Source organism: Ambystoma mexicanum, chromosome 11, assembly GCF_040938575.1.
Source record: "Ambystoma mexicanum isolate Mex_15411 chromosome 11, UKY_AmexF1_1, whole genome shotgun sequence".
In the NCBI taxonomy this organism is placed as follows: Eukaryota; Metazoa; Chordata; class Amphibia; order Caudata; family Ambystomatidae; genus Ambystoma; species Ambystoma mexicanum.
Window position 1 is genome coordinate 709,987,241 of NC_090934.1, and position 18,904 is coordinate 710,006,144.

An 18,904-nucleotide genomic window follows, 5' to 3' on the forward strand; every position below is an offset into this window, starting at 1 on the left:
TTGCTTGGCATGATGTTGTCCTGCATCTACCTTGTCCGGCTCTGCAGGTTGCCGATGTGACCCCTCCCAGAATTCCTTGACACCTGCTGGATACAGGTGGCTGGAAGCTTTCACGGACAACTTTCACTAAACGATGAGTTCTGATGGGCGATAGTATGGTGGGGCGTTTGTGCCATCACCCAAGGCCAGGGATTCCATAATCCGCCATACTTTGAGACAGTCACCACAGACGCCTCTCTAGAAGGATTGGGAGTGTACACCGGACGTCTGCATGCCAGAGGCCTGTTGTTGCCAGAGGAGAAGGATCTTCATATCAGCTTTGCTCCTTGGGGTTACTGTTGGTTGACCTGGCCGGCAACAAACGGTTACTCATCAATGCGCAAGCGCTAACACCAGAAGGTTCGAGAAATTGCCATCCCTTTTGAGGAGGGTATATAATGTGGGGCTCTGGAAAGGTCAGGTGGGAAAAGCACAAAGACCACAGTCGGAGGTGGGGGGGGGGGGGACGCCTTGTTTCCCAAATCCCTGTGTGTTGTGCTCTCGGCCTTGCTGTTACCGGGGTCTTCCAGACGCTTTTGGCGAGATGAGGAATTCAGTTCCGCCCATGGTGATGTATTCTTGCTAACTTACTATCTTTTCTGTGTTTTATTTCTGTGCTATCACTTATTGCTTTGTGTGCTTAACTATGAATAAATAGCCGTATAAGTGCTACCTATCCTCTAATTGCGCGTGTGGGTGTAAGTTATTGCTTAGTCTACCGGCGTTCAAAGTATTTGCTCTGCTATGCAATGTACTGGTGATAAATAACTGTGCACTCTTGGCGAGCAAGACAGGGTCACAGCCCCAAAAATTCTTCCATACTTGCTCTCATTGCCAAGGCCGGACTCAATCAGAATGTTTCTGCCCTGAAGAAGGCTGGGCTAACTGACACACTTAAAGAATCATGCAGCCCAATCTCGAGTAGGCCAACTATTTATTGGAAGCCAACTCAAAAGTAGACCTGTGAATTGTTCTAGCCAGAGTGATGCATCTTTGATCAGCGGGATTGGCTTATGAAATTTAGTGGGCACTTTTGCACATTTACATTTTTGCACTTGTATACCGTAGAGTGGTTAATTTCAGTCATCAGATTGGAATAATTGTGAACCATTTGCATTGTATTTGCGTCATTTTGCACCCAGCAATTATTTTTTGCAGTTTATTTGCACTACCTTTGCATGTATGACTGTTTTGGCATCATTAACTACATGACGGTCCCTTTTGTATGTAGGCGAGGTTATGTAGTAGGATGAATGTGAGTGTATGTATTAGAATTTTTGATTGATGCTAAGATATATTTGAAGTATTGTATGGTGGTCACATTTGACAGTGTTTTTGTGGTATTTGTTTTTATTACAAAATGAACAAATAAAATGTATTTTGAAATTATAGAAAGAATTGTTGGCTTGACATCATAGTGATTTCAATCTAATGTGGCATGGGCGATTCCTTTTTTGTTTGCGCCGGTAGCCTATGTGGCAAACAGAACAGGAGAGTGGGCTTTATAAGCACACACCTTTTGGTCCCTGTGTGATTTCTCTGGGGAGTTTGGGAGTAGGCACATGGCAGCTATAATTTAGTTCTCTCTTCATATGAAGTGCAGTATTAATAGCCCAATCTACCAGTATGGTAGTTAAGTGGATTTATACCATTCGCTGCTGCCGTTTTCATGGTCATAAGGCGCTCATGGGTGTACTTAATCATTTTTTTCATCCTTACTACTAGCCATTTCGTTTTTGGGTACCACTTTTTCTGTGGACCACCAGGCATACCTAAAATAGCCGACCAGTAGGCATACCTAAAATAGCAGTTGTGCAGATGTGGACCCATTCTGAGCCCAACGCTGCACCCTCTAGTTTTACCTGGGATAGCCTGGTTTTCTGCCGCAGACATGCTAAATACACATTCAAATGAATTTGTGTCCTCCCACATGTTCCTCATCTTATGATAATCCGGTATTTCCAGCTTCGTTGCTTCGGAAAAAACATTCTCTCGGCAGAGGGCGCTGTGCTCGAGGTCGTGGCGTCGATTGTCCTTCGAAGGACTCCGTACTCTGTCGACGTCCCGGATGGTATAAATGGCTCGAGCCGCGCCCGTTGCTTCAGTTCCGTTTTTCCGGTCACTTCGCTATCGAGAACGGCACGCTTGAGATTTTCTGTGAAGAAAATGTCGTCATCTTCGACTCCTTCGACACCCAGGACTGGGTTCAAGAAGTGCATAGACTGTGGATCAAAAATGTCGATCAAGGATCCTCACCGGGTTTGTCTCTGGTGTCTCAGTTCCAGTCACCGGACCGACGACTGTGGTTCCTGCCAATCCATGACCGAGAAAACTCTTTGTGAGAGGAGAGGTAAACTGTCGGTGGGGAGGGAAGCCTCTAAGAAGGCTACGTTCAAAAAACATAAGAAAGCGACGGATTCGAAGGAATCGGATCGCCATAGGCACTCCAAGAGATCTCGATCTAGGAGTAGATCGAGACACTCTTCTTCCTCGACCAAAGAAATTCGATGTCCGACAAAATCGGATTATCCCAAAAAATGGGAAGAATTTCATAAAAAGATGGAGGTATTTGAGAATGCGGCCCGACCCCCTCGAATGAACCTCAGAAAAGCCATACCCCTAAAGTCGCTCCATTGGATGACAAAGAGAAGTCCAAGATTGCCATGGTAAAAACCTGTAGTGTCGAGGATACTCGAAAAACACGAGTCGACGCTAAGTCGTCAAGGACTTTTCGAGAGTACAGCACCTCTCCGGTGCCATATAAAAAACATAAGTCGTCGAAGGCTTCGACGATTTCATCGGCGTCGACCGTTTCGGCATCGAAACCAAAAACAACCTTGACGCCCGTGTCAGTCATCTTCGAAGTCATCGAAGATTCCTTCGACGGCTTCAAAGGATTTCTCTGTTGCTTCGCCGCGTATGGTAGAGGAAGAAAGAAGATTCACTCCGTTGCCCAGATCAGACTTTTTTAAGTCCATGTCCTCAATTGATGAGGAATCTGGCTCAGAGGAAGACGAAGTTACTCCTTTTGGAGTTTCATATGGCACAAAGCAAGTTCGATCAATAATCTAAAATAAGAGACCTGAGTGACACTCTACATTCTGCCAGTGGGATTGACACCTCCCCAGAATTAGAGTTTGCCTGACCTGATCCTGCAGAGCATGAAGACTCTGGGTACAGGAGTCTTATGACCAGAGTAATTGAGTTTTTGGGTTGGGGTAACTCTTCACCTGTTTTTTAAAAGGATGACATGATGGATATAATTGTCAGAGGTCCTCAAAAAGATCCAGTTCTCCCCTTTCACAGGGCTCTTCAGAGGACGGTGGGTGGAGAAAAACTGGGAAAAGCCTGAGAGCATTGCTGCTGCAGATAGTAATTTTCCCAAGAAATACAGACCAGCTGGTACGGATCCCGAATACTTAAACAAGCATCCGACTCCAGAAAGTCTAGTCATTCAGGCAGCATCCACATCAAAGCAAACTGCATATCCCACTATCCCTCCAGACAGAGAGAGGATAAAAAAAGTTGATGCCTGGGCACGTAAAGTTTTCACGTCGGGCAGTATGGCCCTTAAATCGACAAATGTCACCTGTACCCTGGCCAGGTTTACCCATGCCCTGTGGTACTGTATTTCGGCGGCGGCTGATCATATTCCGGAAGGCGAGGAAAGGGAAGGCCTCCTGAATATAGTCCGACTGGAAGGAGGCAATGGAGGAATGTCTCCAGTCTGGACTGGATACTGCTGATTGTATCAGCAGATTCATGGCTGCAAGCATTGTGCCACGCAGATTTGCGTGGTTGAGGAAGTCTGGGTTTGCACCAGACGTGCAAGCCAGACTCCTTAACATACCCTTTGATGGCTCGAGGCTGTTTGGCAGCAAGGCTGATGAAAGCCTAGAAAAACTTCAGACCTCGAAAGCGGCAGCTAAATCGCTTAGCGCCTCCATGCGCCAGCCTCTAAAACCCTATTCCGGCTCATCTTCCTGGAGGGGTCGTTCTTTTCGTTACTACTCCTCATTTAGTAGAGGAAGAGGACAGGCTTCTCAAAGGGGCAAAAGAAACTTCCCTCGTGGAGCACGAGGAAGAGGTGCAAAATCAGCCTCGGGAGCGGCATCTGTACCCTCAGCCACTCCTGCAGCCGCCTCCAAATCCCTCTGAGACCTTGTTGCACAAAACACCAGTGGGAGGCAGGATCTCTCAGCATCTGAAGGAATGGCGGGGCATTACCTCAGATGCTTGGGCACTGGAAAAAGTAGCCCAAGGTTACGGTCTCCCCTTCCTAAAAAGGCCTCAATCATCCACCAGGAGCCAACTCCATCAAAATTCCAGATCTGCTCCTGTTGAAGGAAATTTTAACCGTGCTAGAGAAAGGTGCCATAGAACAGGTACCTGTAGCGGAAAGGAACAGGGGTTGGTACTCCCCATACTTTCTCATTCCAAAAAAGGACAGAGGACTGAGACCCATCTTGGACTTGAGAAAATTGAACAAGTTCCTCAGGAAGGACAAGTTCAAGATGGTGACTCTTTCTCAGATCCTTCAGGCTCTCCAACTCCAAGACTGGTATCATTGGATGTTCAGGATGCTTACTTTCATGTACCAATCCACCCAAAGCACAGAAAGTACCTGAGGTTCGCGATTGGCAATTCTCATGATCAGTTTCGAGTTCTGCCATTCGGGCTGACCTCCGCCCCAAGGGTTTTCACCAAACTGTTGGCGGTTGTGGCAGCGAGTCTCAGGAGAGGAGGTTTTCACATATATCCCTACCTGGACGACTGGTTGATCAGAGCAAGTTCTCCAATACAAGCTCTGGAACATCTTTCGATCACTTGCAACTTCCTCCACAATTTGGGCTTCTCCCTCAATTTCAAGGAGTCTCATATGATAACATCCCAAAAGCTCTAGTTTATCGGATCAGTCTTGGATACTTCCTCGGGAAAAGCCTCGCCTCCTGAAGTGGGAGCTCTCCACATCCAGCAGATGGTAACGAAGTTCCAGAATGCCCAACGTCTACCGGCCTTCATTTTCTCAGGTTGCTCGGCCTCATGGCATCCTGCATTTTCCTAGTACCAGAGGCCTGGTTGAGAATGAGATCCCTTCAATGGGCACTCAGAACTCAGTGGTCCCAGTTCTCAGGGAATATGTCGGATCTTCTGCAAGTCCCGAGCGCAGTTGCTCAGGATCTTCTATGGTGGTCTTGCAACAACAACATTCTCAACCATGGCCGGAGATAACAGTAGTGTCGGATGCCTCACTCACGGTGTGGGGAGCACACACCAACGATCTGACAATCAGCGGTCGTTCGATTCCATCAGAGTCGATACTACACATCAACCTTTTGGAGCTGAGGGCAATCAGACTAGCGCTGAAGGCCTTTCTGCCCTCTGTACAGGGAAAGAATGTCCCGATAATGACGGACAACACGGTGGCCCTGTACTACCTCAACAAAAGAGGAGGAGTAGGGTCACTACCACTGTGCAGAGAGGCAATGCAGCTATGGTTCTGGGCAATATGAGAAGGAATCTCTCTATCGGCAATTCACCTAGCCGGAGAGAAGAACACGGCGGCAGACGGTCTGAGCAGGCAGAGCACGGTCTCTATCACGAGTAGGAGCTGGCTCAGGAAGTCCTTTGGGGAACCCCTCAAGTGGATCTGTTCGCCACCGCGATCAACCGGAAGTGCGATCAGTACTGCTCAAGGGTTTTACCTCAAAGAGGAGCTCTGGGAGACGCATTCGTAGTGGAGTGGAAGTTTCCACTGCTGTATGCGTTTCCCCCAGTCCCCGTGATTCCTCAAGTAATCAGGAGGTTGAGAAAGTTCAGGAAAACCATGATCCTAATTGCCCTGGATTGGGCCAGGAGGACGTGGTACCCGGACCTTCTAGACATGTCCATCTGCCCTCCAAAACGTCTTCCACAAAGGGAGGATCTTCTCTCGCAAGAGGAACGTTGGGTTCTCCATCCAGAGGTCAAGACACTCAACCTTCACGCATGGTTGCTGAGAGGTTGAGATACATGAATTAGGATCTTCCGGATGATGTAATGGAAGTCTTGCTTTCGGCCAGAAGGCCAGCAACAAAATCTTTGTACCGATGTCGCTGGAACAGGTTTAGTAACTGGTGCAAAGATAAGGATGTGGACCCTTTTCAATGTGGCACTCCAGTAGTGCTCTTTCCTATTACATCTTGCCAATCTGGGGCTCCAGATAGGAACAATCAAAGGACACTTTGCTGCGCTGTCCATTTCAAGCGCACCTCCAGAAGAGGTTTCATATTTCAAAATACCATGAATCATTCAATTCTTAAAAGGGCTTACTAACGTATACCCTCCAGTACCTTTTCATGTCCCAACTTGGGATTTAAATTTAGTACTAACATTTTTGACTTGCATACCTTTTGAGCCGCTGCACTCCTGTCCATTGAGGCTTCTAACACTAAACTGTCCTTGTGGGCCTATCAGCCCGCAGGGTTAGTGAACTTCAGGCTCTCTCATGCAAACCACCATATACTGTTTTTTTTATAAGGATATGGTAGTCCATAAGGTTAAACCTTCCTTTTTACCAAAGCTAGTTTCGGACTTCCATTTGTCACAAAAAATAATACTACTGAAATTTTATCCTCATTTGGGCAAAGAAGAGGAGAGACTGCATAGACTAGATGACAAGAGGGCTCTTAGTTTTTACATCTCAAGGATGTCTAAATTACGACAAGATGACCAACTGTGGGTTATACTGGTCATAAACTGGGCTTATCAGTAACAAAACAGACCATATCCCGCTGGATCATTTTGGCCTTAATTGAATGCTACAGATTGGCGGGAAAAGACCCACCAGATGGGCTTCAAGCCCATTCTACAAGGGGAATGGCTACTTCTGCGGCTCTAAAGAGGGGTCCCGGCAGCAGATATTTGTTCAGCTGCAACTTGGAAAACAATGCATACTTTTATCAAGCATTACTGCTTGGATACTGCCTTCTCCAATGAGGGTTTTTTTTGCCAAGGCAGTTCTGCATTCTGTCCATGAAAACTGTAATTAGTACACCCACCTCCAAAATTGCCACTGCTATGGGAGTCTATCATAAGATGAGGAATATGTGGGAGGACACAATCCATTCGAAGAACAAATTACTTACCAACTGTAACGTTCTTTCGACTGGATGTTTCTCCCACGTATTCCTCATCGACCCTGCCATCCTACCCCACAGTACAGTTTACATTTTCTTACACTTTCCTCTCACGAAGAGTCCATCAGTTATGGGGCACGCCTGGGTGTTCCTCCTATGTTTCATCGAAAAAACCAGAACTGAATCAACAGGCGCGGCTCGAGCCATTTAAACCATCGGTGACGTCGACAGAGTACGGAGTCCGTTGAGGGACAATCAACGCCACGAGCTCGAGCACAGCGCCCTCTGCCGAGAGAGATTTTTTTTCCGAAGCAGCGAAGCTGGAGATAAGGAATTATCATAAGATGAGGAATACGTGGGAGGAACATCCAGTCGAAAGAACGTTACAGTTGGTAAGTAACTTGTTCTTCTGTGTGGGTGGACCCGAGTGTTTGGCTGTTAAGGTCCAGCCTTGTTTGCTTGACTCACATCTTTGTGGGACTGTATGGTGTTATTGGAGTGTTTTCTCATAAGCCAGCCTCTGAACGAATGGGTTTTATATAGGGGGCCCTGGGCATTCCTCAGATCAGTTGGCTCTTGCCTGAATTGCTTGAGGACAGCTGCGGAGATGGGCTGCTGTACTTATGGACCTGGTTTTGCCATACTGGCTGAACCCTGGTTCATTTATCCTTTCCCCAATATCTTAAGGCTGCTAGAAGTCCTTCCCATGCTTTACTCCCCCCACCCTCTCTCCCCTTCCATCCAGTGCTCCTTGCTGACTGGACTGTCTGTCCTGTCTTTCACTGTTTTTTGGTTGTTACTGTGCCATCTCCCTGTGAATGCTTTGCACAAAGTCTCCCTGGCCTGGATGAGCGGTGGGTCACTACTACTCCAACTCAGCTCTTTTGTGGCCCATCCGGGGTTGCCTCTAATCATTGCTCCCATTGTGGGAACACTCTTTGTTGACTCGCTGCCTGTCTTGCTCTTTGAGCTGATCAGGTTTCCTTGACCAGGATCCCCAGGCTTCGTGGTGCCTTCCACTTTGCTGCTTCTGCCAGTTTGGACATCCTCCTCGATACATATTTTTCTTTTCATCTGGGTTACAGCTGGTCCATGGTTCAAGTCATTAGCTACCACTTCCTTCACCCTGCTCTGCAAAAAAGCAGCCCTGTAACTTAACAGGTTTTCCCACCATTTCCATGCCAAATCCTCAATGACTGGATGTGGCAAGTATTGTCCCTAGGCCCTTGGACAAGTACTTAAAGCAAATCATGTTGGAACCCATCCTTCTCCAGCTTGCTGGGTCTTAAACCTAGATGTGGAACTTTTCAAGGGAGCCTCCTTTGGATTTGGTTGCTTTTTTGTCTGTACCTGTGCAGTGTAGAACCAGTAATTACCTATTTTTGCAAGCTTTTGAACTCTTACTAACTACTGAAAACGTTCTTATCTGGAATGTATTTTTTCTCTGGTCCACGTTGGGTCCCTAAAGTTCTCTTATGTTCACTATGTACAGTACTAGTGATTTTTAGGCAGTGTAATAAAATGTATCACTGCAGTTTACTTTTTCCCCAAGGTTATCTTTGGATACTTAGTTACTATGTGCTACTTTGCTTCTTAATGTCTAGAGGTGAACTAGGACCTACAGAGGCCCATTAAATGTTGTATTACTGTGTTGGCCTTTGGACTTGCCTTGTAATTTGTTTTAACCCCTGCACTCATTTTCTGGACTACAGTATATGTATCTAGCATTTTATTTTTTAGTTATATGTTTTAGCAGTTGAGTGGTAAATCTGCTCAACCCATATACCGGCATGATGATTTGTTTTCCTTTACAGTGTGAAGTCCTGTTTTCATATCATGGATGTTTGCAAGTCTCGATCCAAATCGTGTGATCTAAATAATCGCAATAAAATTTCAGTTATGAGACCAGTCACCTCAGGCAATATATCGAACATTGCTGGAACTTTCACCAAAATTGGCGCAGTTAGGGCTCAGGTAAGAAAATGTATGAATAGTGGTAAATATAAATGTTTTTGTGAAATGTACTAATTTCTGCAGCACACAAAGTGCAGAGATCATTCAAGTTTTCCAGATGTGCATCCATGGGTACTATGCTTAGCAGGTGATGAGTGGCATGTGTGCTTCTTCCTCTGTTTGCTTCATGGATCATCCTGTTTATATAAACTGGTTGGGAAGACACTTGGAGACTGTGGTCCCAAATTAGACTTACCGACTTAGTCTCAACTAGAATGGTCATAATTGTGCCTGAATGTATTAAAAAAGGTGCTGTTATTCTTTCAGAACACTCCCCTTCCATTATTCAAATAGTTAAATCTCTGATCACATAACTTTAATAGGTATTTCCGAATGGAGGTCAACCTGGAGGATTTGGGTGTAGTCCAACCTGGATAGTACAAATAAGATGACTTCCATAGTTGGTTGTGGGACAATCTGATATTGCAAGCTTTGCCCGATAGATCTGAGTAGTAAGAAACAACTAGTTTTGATTGTTACTTCGATGTATGAACAGTCTGAGGTTTTTGATCATTGCAGTTGGCTGGTTCCCAATTCTTCACGCCAGGCTATTGATGTAAAGGAACTGGGTTGTGATGCCACTAATCACTTTAGTTTCAGTTATATTAGTAATTCAGTAGTCTAGTTGTGCAAGGTAGGTGCCAAAATGTGATTGACTTGTAACTAAACTGTATGTAAATTGTGTTTTGATTTGAGTATCGTCTCTATAGCTGAAACATGTGATACCTGATTAGTTGATGATTTCGTGGAGTTATGTTGTGAAAAGTTATAGAGTGCATGTTCCACCAGGAGGTCTCTTGCCAGTGGTTTCATTCAACTGTCAGTAGGAGATTGGGCAGAGGCAGATGGGGGGGGGGGGGGGGGGGGAAGAAGAATAAAAAGCACAAGAGAAGAGCGCGGTTTTAAAATGTCCTCGAACGATTGAGGAGAAAGAAAACAAAAGCTGAATTGAAGCGATTTTCATTATTGGGCAGCAGACACAGACAAAAGGTGTACCCACCAGTTTGTGAGTAGCAGAATTTAGGCACTTGAAAAAGCAGAAGATGAGCGGAGGAACTGGGATGCGATGTACAGTTTGAAAAGGGATATCAAATAAGCTAGTCTGTCTGTTAGAAGCATATGTTGGCTATACAAAGAAGTTTAAAGCGACGTCTCGAGCTACTGTGGAGCAAGTGGAGGGAGCAAATAATTGGTGTGATGCAGTGATTTTTATTGATATGGTTCAAAAACAGAACCTACACGATAAATTTGGACAACCATCATGGAACAGAATTGGTGTATTACCTTGCAATTACGATAACTTGCAGCATGTCCCATTCTAATAAAAAAGCAGCAACAACCACCAGTGCCCAAACTCGTACTTTTATACTTGTACACTGTCTAAGACAAGACTTTAGAAAGCCCACCTTGGATGAGCAGGGGGGACAGTACTTGGGTTTAGCCTGTACTACCCAAAGGTTTGGTAGCAATAGCTGAGTAGCCAGGCTCAGTCTAGGAGGGATGTGAGCTGTAGTGAGGCGCACAGTACTCGTAGCATACACTTTTTCAAGGAAACACACACTAGAAGTTAAATTAAAATAAGCTTCTGATATATATATATATATATATATAATTACACTAAAGTTCATCACTTTTAAGTAAGGTAAGTACTATCACACAGTAGTGCCAAACACCGAACAGTTGCAATATCCAAAGGATAAAAAAAATACTTTAAAAGAATTGTAAGGTTACAAAAAAGAGCAGAAACTTCTGAAACAAGTAAGCAAACTTTAGACCATTGACCAATCTTACGAAGTCCAACCCTATTCTAGGTGGATCTCAGTCAAGGGGAGCACTGGGGGTCCAGTGGCTAAGGACTGAAGAAGGAAAGGCATGTAAACAGTAGACAAGGCAGAGTGTATGAAGATTTCAAGTTTACAGGTAAGTATCAGTATATTTCTTGGGTAAGGAGCACAATGGGTTGTCTACCTGAATGTAGCTCAATGTAGGCCTGGGAGGGGGTGCAAGTAACTGCTTAACTGTAACCCTTCGAAGCACAGGGACATCAAAGCAGGCCCTAGATAAGTATTAGGGCCTGAACAGTACCTTGTGAAAGAAGAAGCTGGTGCAGCAGGATGTTCGCACCAGGAGAGGTGACAACGGACCCTGGTCCAGGATTCCTGACTTTGGTGCCTGAAGAAAAGCACTTGCGATGTAGCTGGAGGTTGCTCTCGAGGAGTTTGGTTCCCAGCAGAGGATCATCACAGCACTGACTCATTGGTGCCTTTTTCAAGGCTCGGTTGAAGGACGGTTTTAGTGCGGTAGACTTTGCTCTGGTTAGTGGTCTTCATGTTGGCTGAGGGGACTTTCAGGAGCAGGATCCAGCCTCTGGAGTGCCAGGAAGATGACTGCAAAGTTTCCGATGAAACCGCGCTTCGGAGGTCGGTGAACTGCAAAGTGGCACAGGACCGCAGGCATTGGTGAGTTGCAGGCGGTGGAAGCTGCTGCTCTTCCAGGGACGATGCAAAATGCAGATAGTCTTGGGACTGGGTAGGCCCACCAGTCCAAGCAATTGCCCACTACAGGGCTTCCCTGTTGCACAGAAGTTGAGGTTAGGACTGCTACGGTTACTCAGACAGCTCTGGCGGTTGCTTGAAGTGGCTGCAGACTTCCTTCTTTGGATCTTCAGTTCCAGTGGTCGACTGAGTTTCTGCTCCAGGAACTAGGTTGTTTATGCAGCAAAACTGGCTGCGCCCACCAATCTCCAGACATGCAGCCATTCCAACTTGGGGAGTGTCTCTCTAGTGGGGACAGCCAGCCTCCCAGCAAAGACTGGTTCGAGGCAGGCACACTGCAGGACAAAACCAGGGGAGTTTTGGTCACCTCCCACACTTGTCCTTTAATGCACTCTTGAAGCCTCCCAATGAGAAAAGAACCAATAAGACCTCCCCTACGGTATCCCTACAAAATATCCCCACCAAAAATATTGCCATACATATGGACGTTTGTCTCGCCATAGGCGATATTTTTGGGGAGGATATTTTGTGGGAGCGGGGATTGCGGGGGTGTCCCCCCCCCGCACTTTTTTAAATAATGCAGGGGTTGCTGGGGTGTCCCCCGCAGGGTTCATGGGTCAATATTGTTTGCAGGGATATTAACACATGGAACCTCCCCGACCCAGGCAGGTGGAAGAAGGCTCAAGAAAGACTAAGTCATCAAGAACAGGGCTTAGAAAAGTACAGCCACCATTTTGGGCAAATGGTGTTCCTTACTACTGCGAATGTAGCCTACGACAAAAGTCCACAAAAAGTCATGCAAAAAGGTACGCTGCCACCAGACTGTCGGATGAATTTGGAACAGTAACTAAATGTTACTGGAATAGCGAGAGATGTTTCCTTCAGCACCCCACTTAAGGTGGGGTGTGCTGATCTCACAAAATTAAAATATAGGTGGGGCAAAGTGTCACCTTGTCCTGGTAACGTGTTAAAACACGTTTTAAAAAAGGAAAATGGGGGGAAGCTCAAGAAGCTTCCCAGCAACACTGTACAGAAAGTGCTGTGTGCTGCAATAATAAATTGTAGATGCCAGAAAAGATGGAAGAAAGCACAACTCCATTAAAAACTATCAAAACGAGATATAAAAAGGCTTCCCAATGTAAGAGTAAAAGGATGAGTGTGTGGAAAAAGGTTCCCACTCGGGAGAATCGGTCCAAAAATCCATTAGTCTAGAAAAAATACTGGGGAGAATTACTCTGAGGGGAAATTCTACCTAACAATACTGTTTTTGGAGCTTGCAAGAGAATTTATCAGTGAGCTCATACATCTGTGGAAGAAGTTGCTAGTCTTGGTAAGGGGACTTCTCTAGCTTCAAGGCGGGAGCTCTTTCTTGTCCATCTTTGCTGTCCAGTGCACATGTTGCTTCCTACGGTCACCTGATGTGATCCTTCTTGAAACATCCTGTCTCTTAGGTAACCTTTGGCCCTACCTACAACATTATCCAGTTGGCATCCTGTGCTTTTCCATAAGGTAGTAGTCCCACCTTTATTGAACACAATAGGGCAATTGTCTACTATGGACTAGTGCCAAAGCCTTGCTAGCCCAGTCACTACAATTGGCAGCACCAGCAGCCCGAACGGCTGAGGCCTCATAATTTGTGCTAGAACTACTGTCTGTTGTAAGATTAATGTCCATGCCAAAAATTAAACCTAAAATGGAGGAATAGTTTAATCCGACACTGGTTTTGTCGACACTGGTTTTGGTGAGAAACCAGTCTGCCGCATTTTTGAATTAGTTAAAGACAGGTTTTGTAGGAGGGAGACATTGATGAGTTGCAATAATCTAACGAATACTGCATGAGATTGCCGCAGGCAGTCTGGTGGGGGTGTTGGGTAAGTTTTCCCAAAGCCCAACTGGGGTGGGTCTTCATAAAACCCATCTCTTGGTATCAGGGACCCAATTCTTAATATAAGCATGTACTACACAAGTTGGTAGAGTGGCTGAGCAGCAAGGCTTATCTTGGGAGGGAGTTATGTGAGCAGTACAAAGAAATCAGTACATACATAGACCCAAGAAAACACGTACTCGCTTAAAGTTGCATTAAAATATATTTATTTATATATGCACAAGGCACAATCCATTCTAAAATGCAGCAACTAACAATAACATTGATTTAGAAATGGAATTCAGTTATACATGGAACAATAATGCAAGCCAATAACTTTTGGTTATACTTTTCATATCAGCACGCAGAGCGACGTCAGTTAAGGTCAGTAAAGCACTTCTAAGTATCACGTTTGCAAAATTGGGTATGTAGGGAAATAAAGGTTATACAGAACACAGTCTAGCAACAGTTAATAACAAGTGCACTCCCCCGCAAGGGATATAGGCAGTTTGGCTCCTAGCAATAAAAGTGTTCACAATTAAAACCTATGGAGGACCCAGCATTGCCAAAGCCAGTAGGATCAGAAGATGGGCCTTTTGAGAACCAGTACCGCCAAAGTCAAATGGACAGCTCTGATGAAGATCTTCAGAGCAGTCAGTAGTTTTTGAAGAAGACACAGGGGCTCAAGGGGAACCTTACTATTCACACACAGGCTGCAAACGCTGAACCGAGGAGTTGAGGTCAACTCTAACTTGAAGAAAATAGCATTTCCAAAGCACCGGATATGGCACGAAGTAATTACACCCCAAGATTCACGGTACCTTAGAAATTAAGAAGAAATTGTAGCTAGCTTCCTTCTGGGTGCAACGTTGCAGGCCCTGATTCCTGCTCCTTGGTCGTGGCGACGAAAGAGTGGGGGGCAGCCTTTTGCGGGCTTCTGCGCCGGCAGCACTCAGGAGAAGGGGTAGGCAGAATTGGATTCAGCTCACCTCAGCGGCTTTGTGGTTTTGGCACCTTTCTCCTCAGTGCAAGAAGAAATTAATAAACCCGTTGGATTTTCTTGGATTACTGAGGACTTTTGGTGAAGAATTCCTGCCTCTGGGGGTCCACACGGATGCCTGCAAAGTTTCAGCCGAATTCGATCTTCGCAAGACGATGCACTCGATAATGGGCCAGGTAGCCCTGGGTATTGGCGTTCTGCAGCCCGGTAAAGGTGCAAGACGTTTGGGGATAATCCAAAATGAAGGTCTTGAGGCTAGTTGCTCCCACCAGCGTAAGGGAGGAAGCGTCCTTGGAAGGTCTTCCCTGTCGATTTGAAAACGGGGCCAGCACAGCTGCAGGGCTTCACCAGTGCTTCTGCAGTCCTGAAAGGTGCTGCTGCCATCTCTGCTCGTCTTCTGCTTCAGATTCCTTGTTCCTGTGGTAGACTCTGCCTGTGGTCCCAAAATCCTCGACTTTTATGCTGCAACCTATTCATTCATAGAGCTGTCAATCACTTGGGGGTTGGCGGTCCTCCAGGACAGCCAGCTTCCCAATTACAACTAGTTTCGGCCAGGCATACCTACAGACAAAGGACAGTGAAGTTTCGAGCTCCTTCCTCACTTCCTGCCTTCCCTAACACACTGGAGCCTGGGTAGGCTTTCGAGCTGAAGCCCGCCGAAGGCACAACTCACAAAGGAAGCCTTTTTGGCTACTACTGCACCCCGCACAGCAAGAACAGCCACAGCTCAATACCTGAGCACGATCCCAGATCCACCAGCGCCATTACACACGAGATCAGCTGCTGCAAAATGGCCGCTGCATCATCGCGTCCCATTTCCAAGGCCACAGTTGCCTAGCAACCAATCTTGCTCACCCCTATTTAGCGTGCTACAGGAAACCGTCACGCGTGAGCCGCGCCCCCACAAGCGAAGGCCCTTAAAGCTAAGGCCTCACCTGTCTGGACCTCACACCAGACGCACCTGCAGGGCAGGAGCCCTCGCCACTCGTACGCTGCAGGAGCACCTGTACTTCCCCAGACTGGCACTCGTACGCTGCAGGAGCACCTGTACTTCCCCAGACCGGCACTCGTACGATGCAGGAGCAGCTACACATAGAATCAGAAGCCTCACGCATCGGCCCTCGCGCTTCTGCAGTTCCAAGTAGCCTTTTTGGGGTACCACTGCACCCCGTGCAGCAAGAGCAGCCACAGCTCAATACCTGAGCACGATCCCAGATCCACTGACGCCATTACACACGAGATCAGCTGCTGCAAAATGGCCGCTGCATCATCGCGTCCCATTTCCAAGGCCACAGTTGTCTAGCAACCAATCTTGCTCACGCCTTTTTAACGTGCTACAGGAAACCGTCGTGCGTGAGCTGTGCCCCACAAGCCAAGGCCCTTAAAGCTAAGTCCATCACCTGTCTGGACCTGTCCGGACCGGATGAAACAGAACCTCGTACCGCCAGCCACGGGTAGGTGCAATCCCGCCCAGACCTTTTCAGATGTGATTGCCTGCTCATCTGCTAATCCACTGCCCTGGCCCTGCGCCCAGCCCCCAGGAAACCCGCTCAACTGCCACTGTACAAACTACCCAGCCACGTCATTTTTGGACCCTTGCCTGTTGCCCTGTCTAGCAATTTTGACTCTGCCCTGTGCTGCATGCCTGTTGCCCTGTCTAGCAATTTTGAATCTGCCCTGTGCTACATGCCTGTTGCCTGCTGCCCTGTCTAGCAATCTCAAATCTGCCCTGTGCTACATGCCTGTTGCCTTGCCTATCAATTTCGAATCCACCATAGGCCACATGCCGATCCCACTGAACAGCCCACTGCCTCTGCAACTCGTCTAGCTAACACCAGCCCACTACTACCTGCTCTGCTGCAGGACTAGCCGGCTCAGAACCTGCCTACTATCACCAGCGCTTGCTACCTTGACCAGCGAACTGAAACCAGCCCCCCTTGCACTTTGAATCTGTCCATCTAAAACCCTCCAACATGTCTACCAGCATACCTCCCACACTCTTTCTGCCCCCATTTGCATGCCCCCCCACTCCACACAAGTTCACCCCGGCACACCCTCATCCGACCACCTCACTCAACAACACACCCTCGAGCAACTCTCACTCTCTTTGCACCTATTACCACACCTACCTCACGCCCTAGGCCTACTTATCTCAGAAACCTACTCCTCAGCACACACACCACCCACACCCATGCCTACCACACTCGCCCTCCCACCCCACACACCTTCACACAAACCAAAATCCCCCCACACCCCGCCCCATCCCGCCCACACTCAACTGAGCCCTGATCAACGCACGCTCCCTTCCTGCCCATGCCACTGAAATCCGTGACCTAATCACTAACCTCGACTTTGACATTCTTGCACTCACTGAAACCTGGCTTCATGCCGCCTCAGGCCCTTCCATCAACCTCACCATCCCACCTGGATACTCCCTGTTTCACAAAGACGGAACCTCCAGCAAAGGCAGAGGAGTAGCCCTCATCACCAGAGACACCATCGCTGTCAGACTAATCAACGCCACAATCAATGACCACACCGACTCACTCAGTCAAACTAGCCCTCTCACCGAATGATACCACCACCTTTCACATTATCTACGCCCCCCCCACCTCTAGACTTCCAAGCCAACCTTCTCCATCTAGTTGGAGACAACCTGAAAACCAACACTAGAGCCATAATCCTAGGCGACCTCATCCTAGGACTAAACGACCCCAAAGATAAGCAAAGCAAAAGCCTGAACAAATCCCTCCTAGACATGGGTTTCAGCCAGAGAGTAACCAATCCCACACACAACAAAGGTCGCACCCTCGACTGGATAGCTGACCACAACTGCTCCATCGACATCAGCTCCAACACCCCATGCCCGTGGATTGACCACCACCTAATACACTTCTACATCCCCACAGGAATCATGCCCCAACCCACTAAACCCTGCCTGCCAGCCCTGGCCAGGTCCTCCAGACAACTTACTAAATAAAAACTCATTGCCATCCTAGAAGCCGCAACAGCCCTTAGACCACCCTTCTCCTCTAACCCAGTAGAACTAGCAGACCTCTACAAAAAACCATTACCTCAGCCATAGACTCCATCGCTCCCCTTCTGCCAAAAACAAAAAACATGCCAACTCATGGTTCTCTCAAGAGCTACTCAACCTCAGAGCCAAAAAAAGAGAAGCCCTCTCCTTGCGGAAATCCCACCCCTCTCCCTCCTCACTGGAAGCCTACAAAACCCTCACCTCCCAGTACAAAAAAGAAATTACCACTGCCAAATCAGCCTCCTATAACTCCAGAATAGACAACGCCAAATCTGAATCCAAGGAACTATTCACCATTTACATATAACTGGCATCCCCGCCTACCAATACACAAGAAACAGTCAAAGACCAAGCCTGGTGCAACTCCATCCTAACTGCCATGTTAAACAAACTTAAGACTACAAGAAAAAATAAAAACCCACTGCAAAGCCATCCCCACAACCAACTCTTCCCCCCCCAAAGCCAAAGATCAAAATAACAATCACACTAACTACCAACCATTCTCCTTCCATGATGTGACTGAATCAGAAGTCATGGCGCTCATGAAAAATATTAAACCCTCCTCTTGAAAGGGTGGCACCTGCCCAGGATCACTGATCAAAGAATGCTCGGAACCCCTTGCCCCATTCCTAAAAGCCTTCATCAACGCCTCTTTCCTCGGGAGTCGTGCCAACCTCCCTAAAGGAATCCTGGGTACGCCCACTTCTGAAGAAACCCTTGCTTGACCCTGATCAACCCAACAACTACAGACCCATAACAACTGTACCTTTCCTGCTAAAAAATACTAGACAAAGCAGCTTACCTACAGATCTAACCCCACTTGGAAACCAATAACATCTTAGGAAAAAGGCAATCTGGCTTCCGGCCTCGCCATGGAACCGAGACAGCCCTACTAGACCTAAAAATACAGCTCCAACAAACCATGGACCAGGGCAAGCCTGCCCTACTCCTATTCCTCGACCTATCCGCCACATTCGACCTTGTAGACCATAAGATACTATGCAACCCCCTCAAAAAAACACAGCACAATTCTCCCAACAAGCCACCACTTGGGTCACATCCTTCCTCGAAGACAGGCTCATGACAGTCTTCTCCGATCAGGACAGCGCTTCCCCCCACTCCCATCCACTGCGGAGTCCCACAGGGATCATGCACCTCACCCACTCTCTATCATTTTCACCCTCCCCAACGACCTTGATGATCACAACATAGCATACACCAACTATGCTGATGACACTCTGGTCCTCCTCCTCCCCCCTCACTGGCTCATACGAACAAGACGCAGCCACCCTCAACAAGATCTAAGCCATCATCCAGGCCTGGATGGCAGTAAATGGC

General features: G+C 47.2%; 1 protein-coding gene across 2 annotated transcripts in view; it reads left to right on the forward strand.

Moving 5' to 3' along the window:
* Nucleotides 1-18,904, forward strand: part of HIPK3 (homeodomain interacting protein kinase 3) — a 754,208-nt gene that overhangs the window by 519,107 nt on the left and 216,197 nt on the right. For both annotated transcript variants that reach the window (XM_069623579.1, XM_069623578.1), the window contains exon 7: nt 8,972-9,131. In XM_069623579.1, the coding sequence (XP_069479680.1) occupies nt 8,972-9,131 (160 nt within the window). The remainder of the gene's footprint in view (nt 1-8,971; nt 9,132-18,904) is intronic.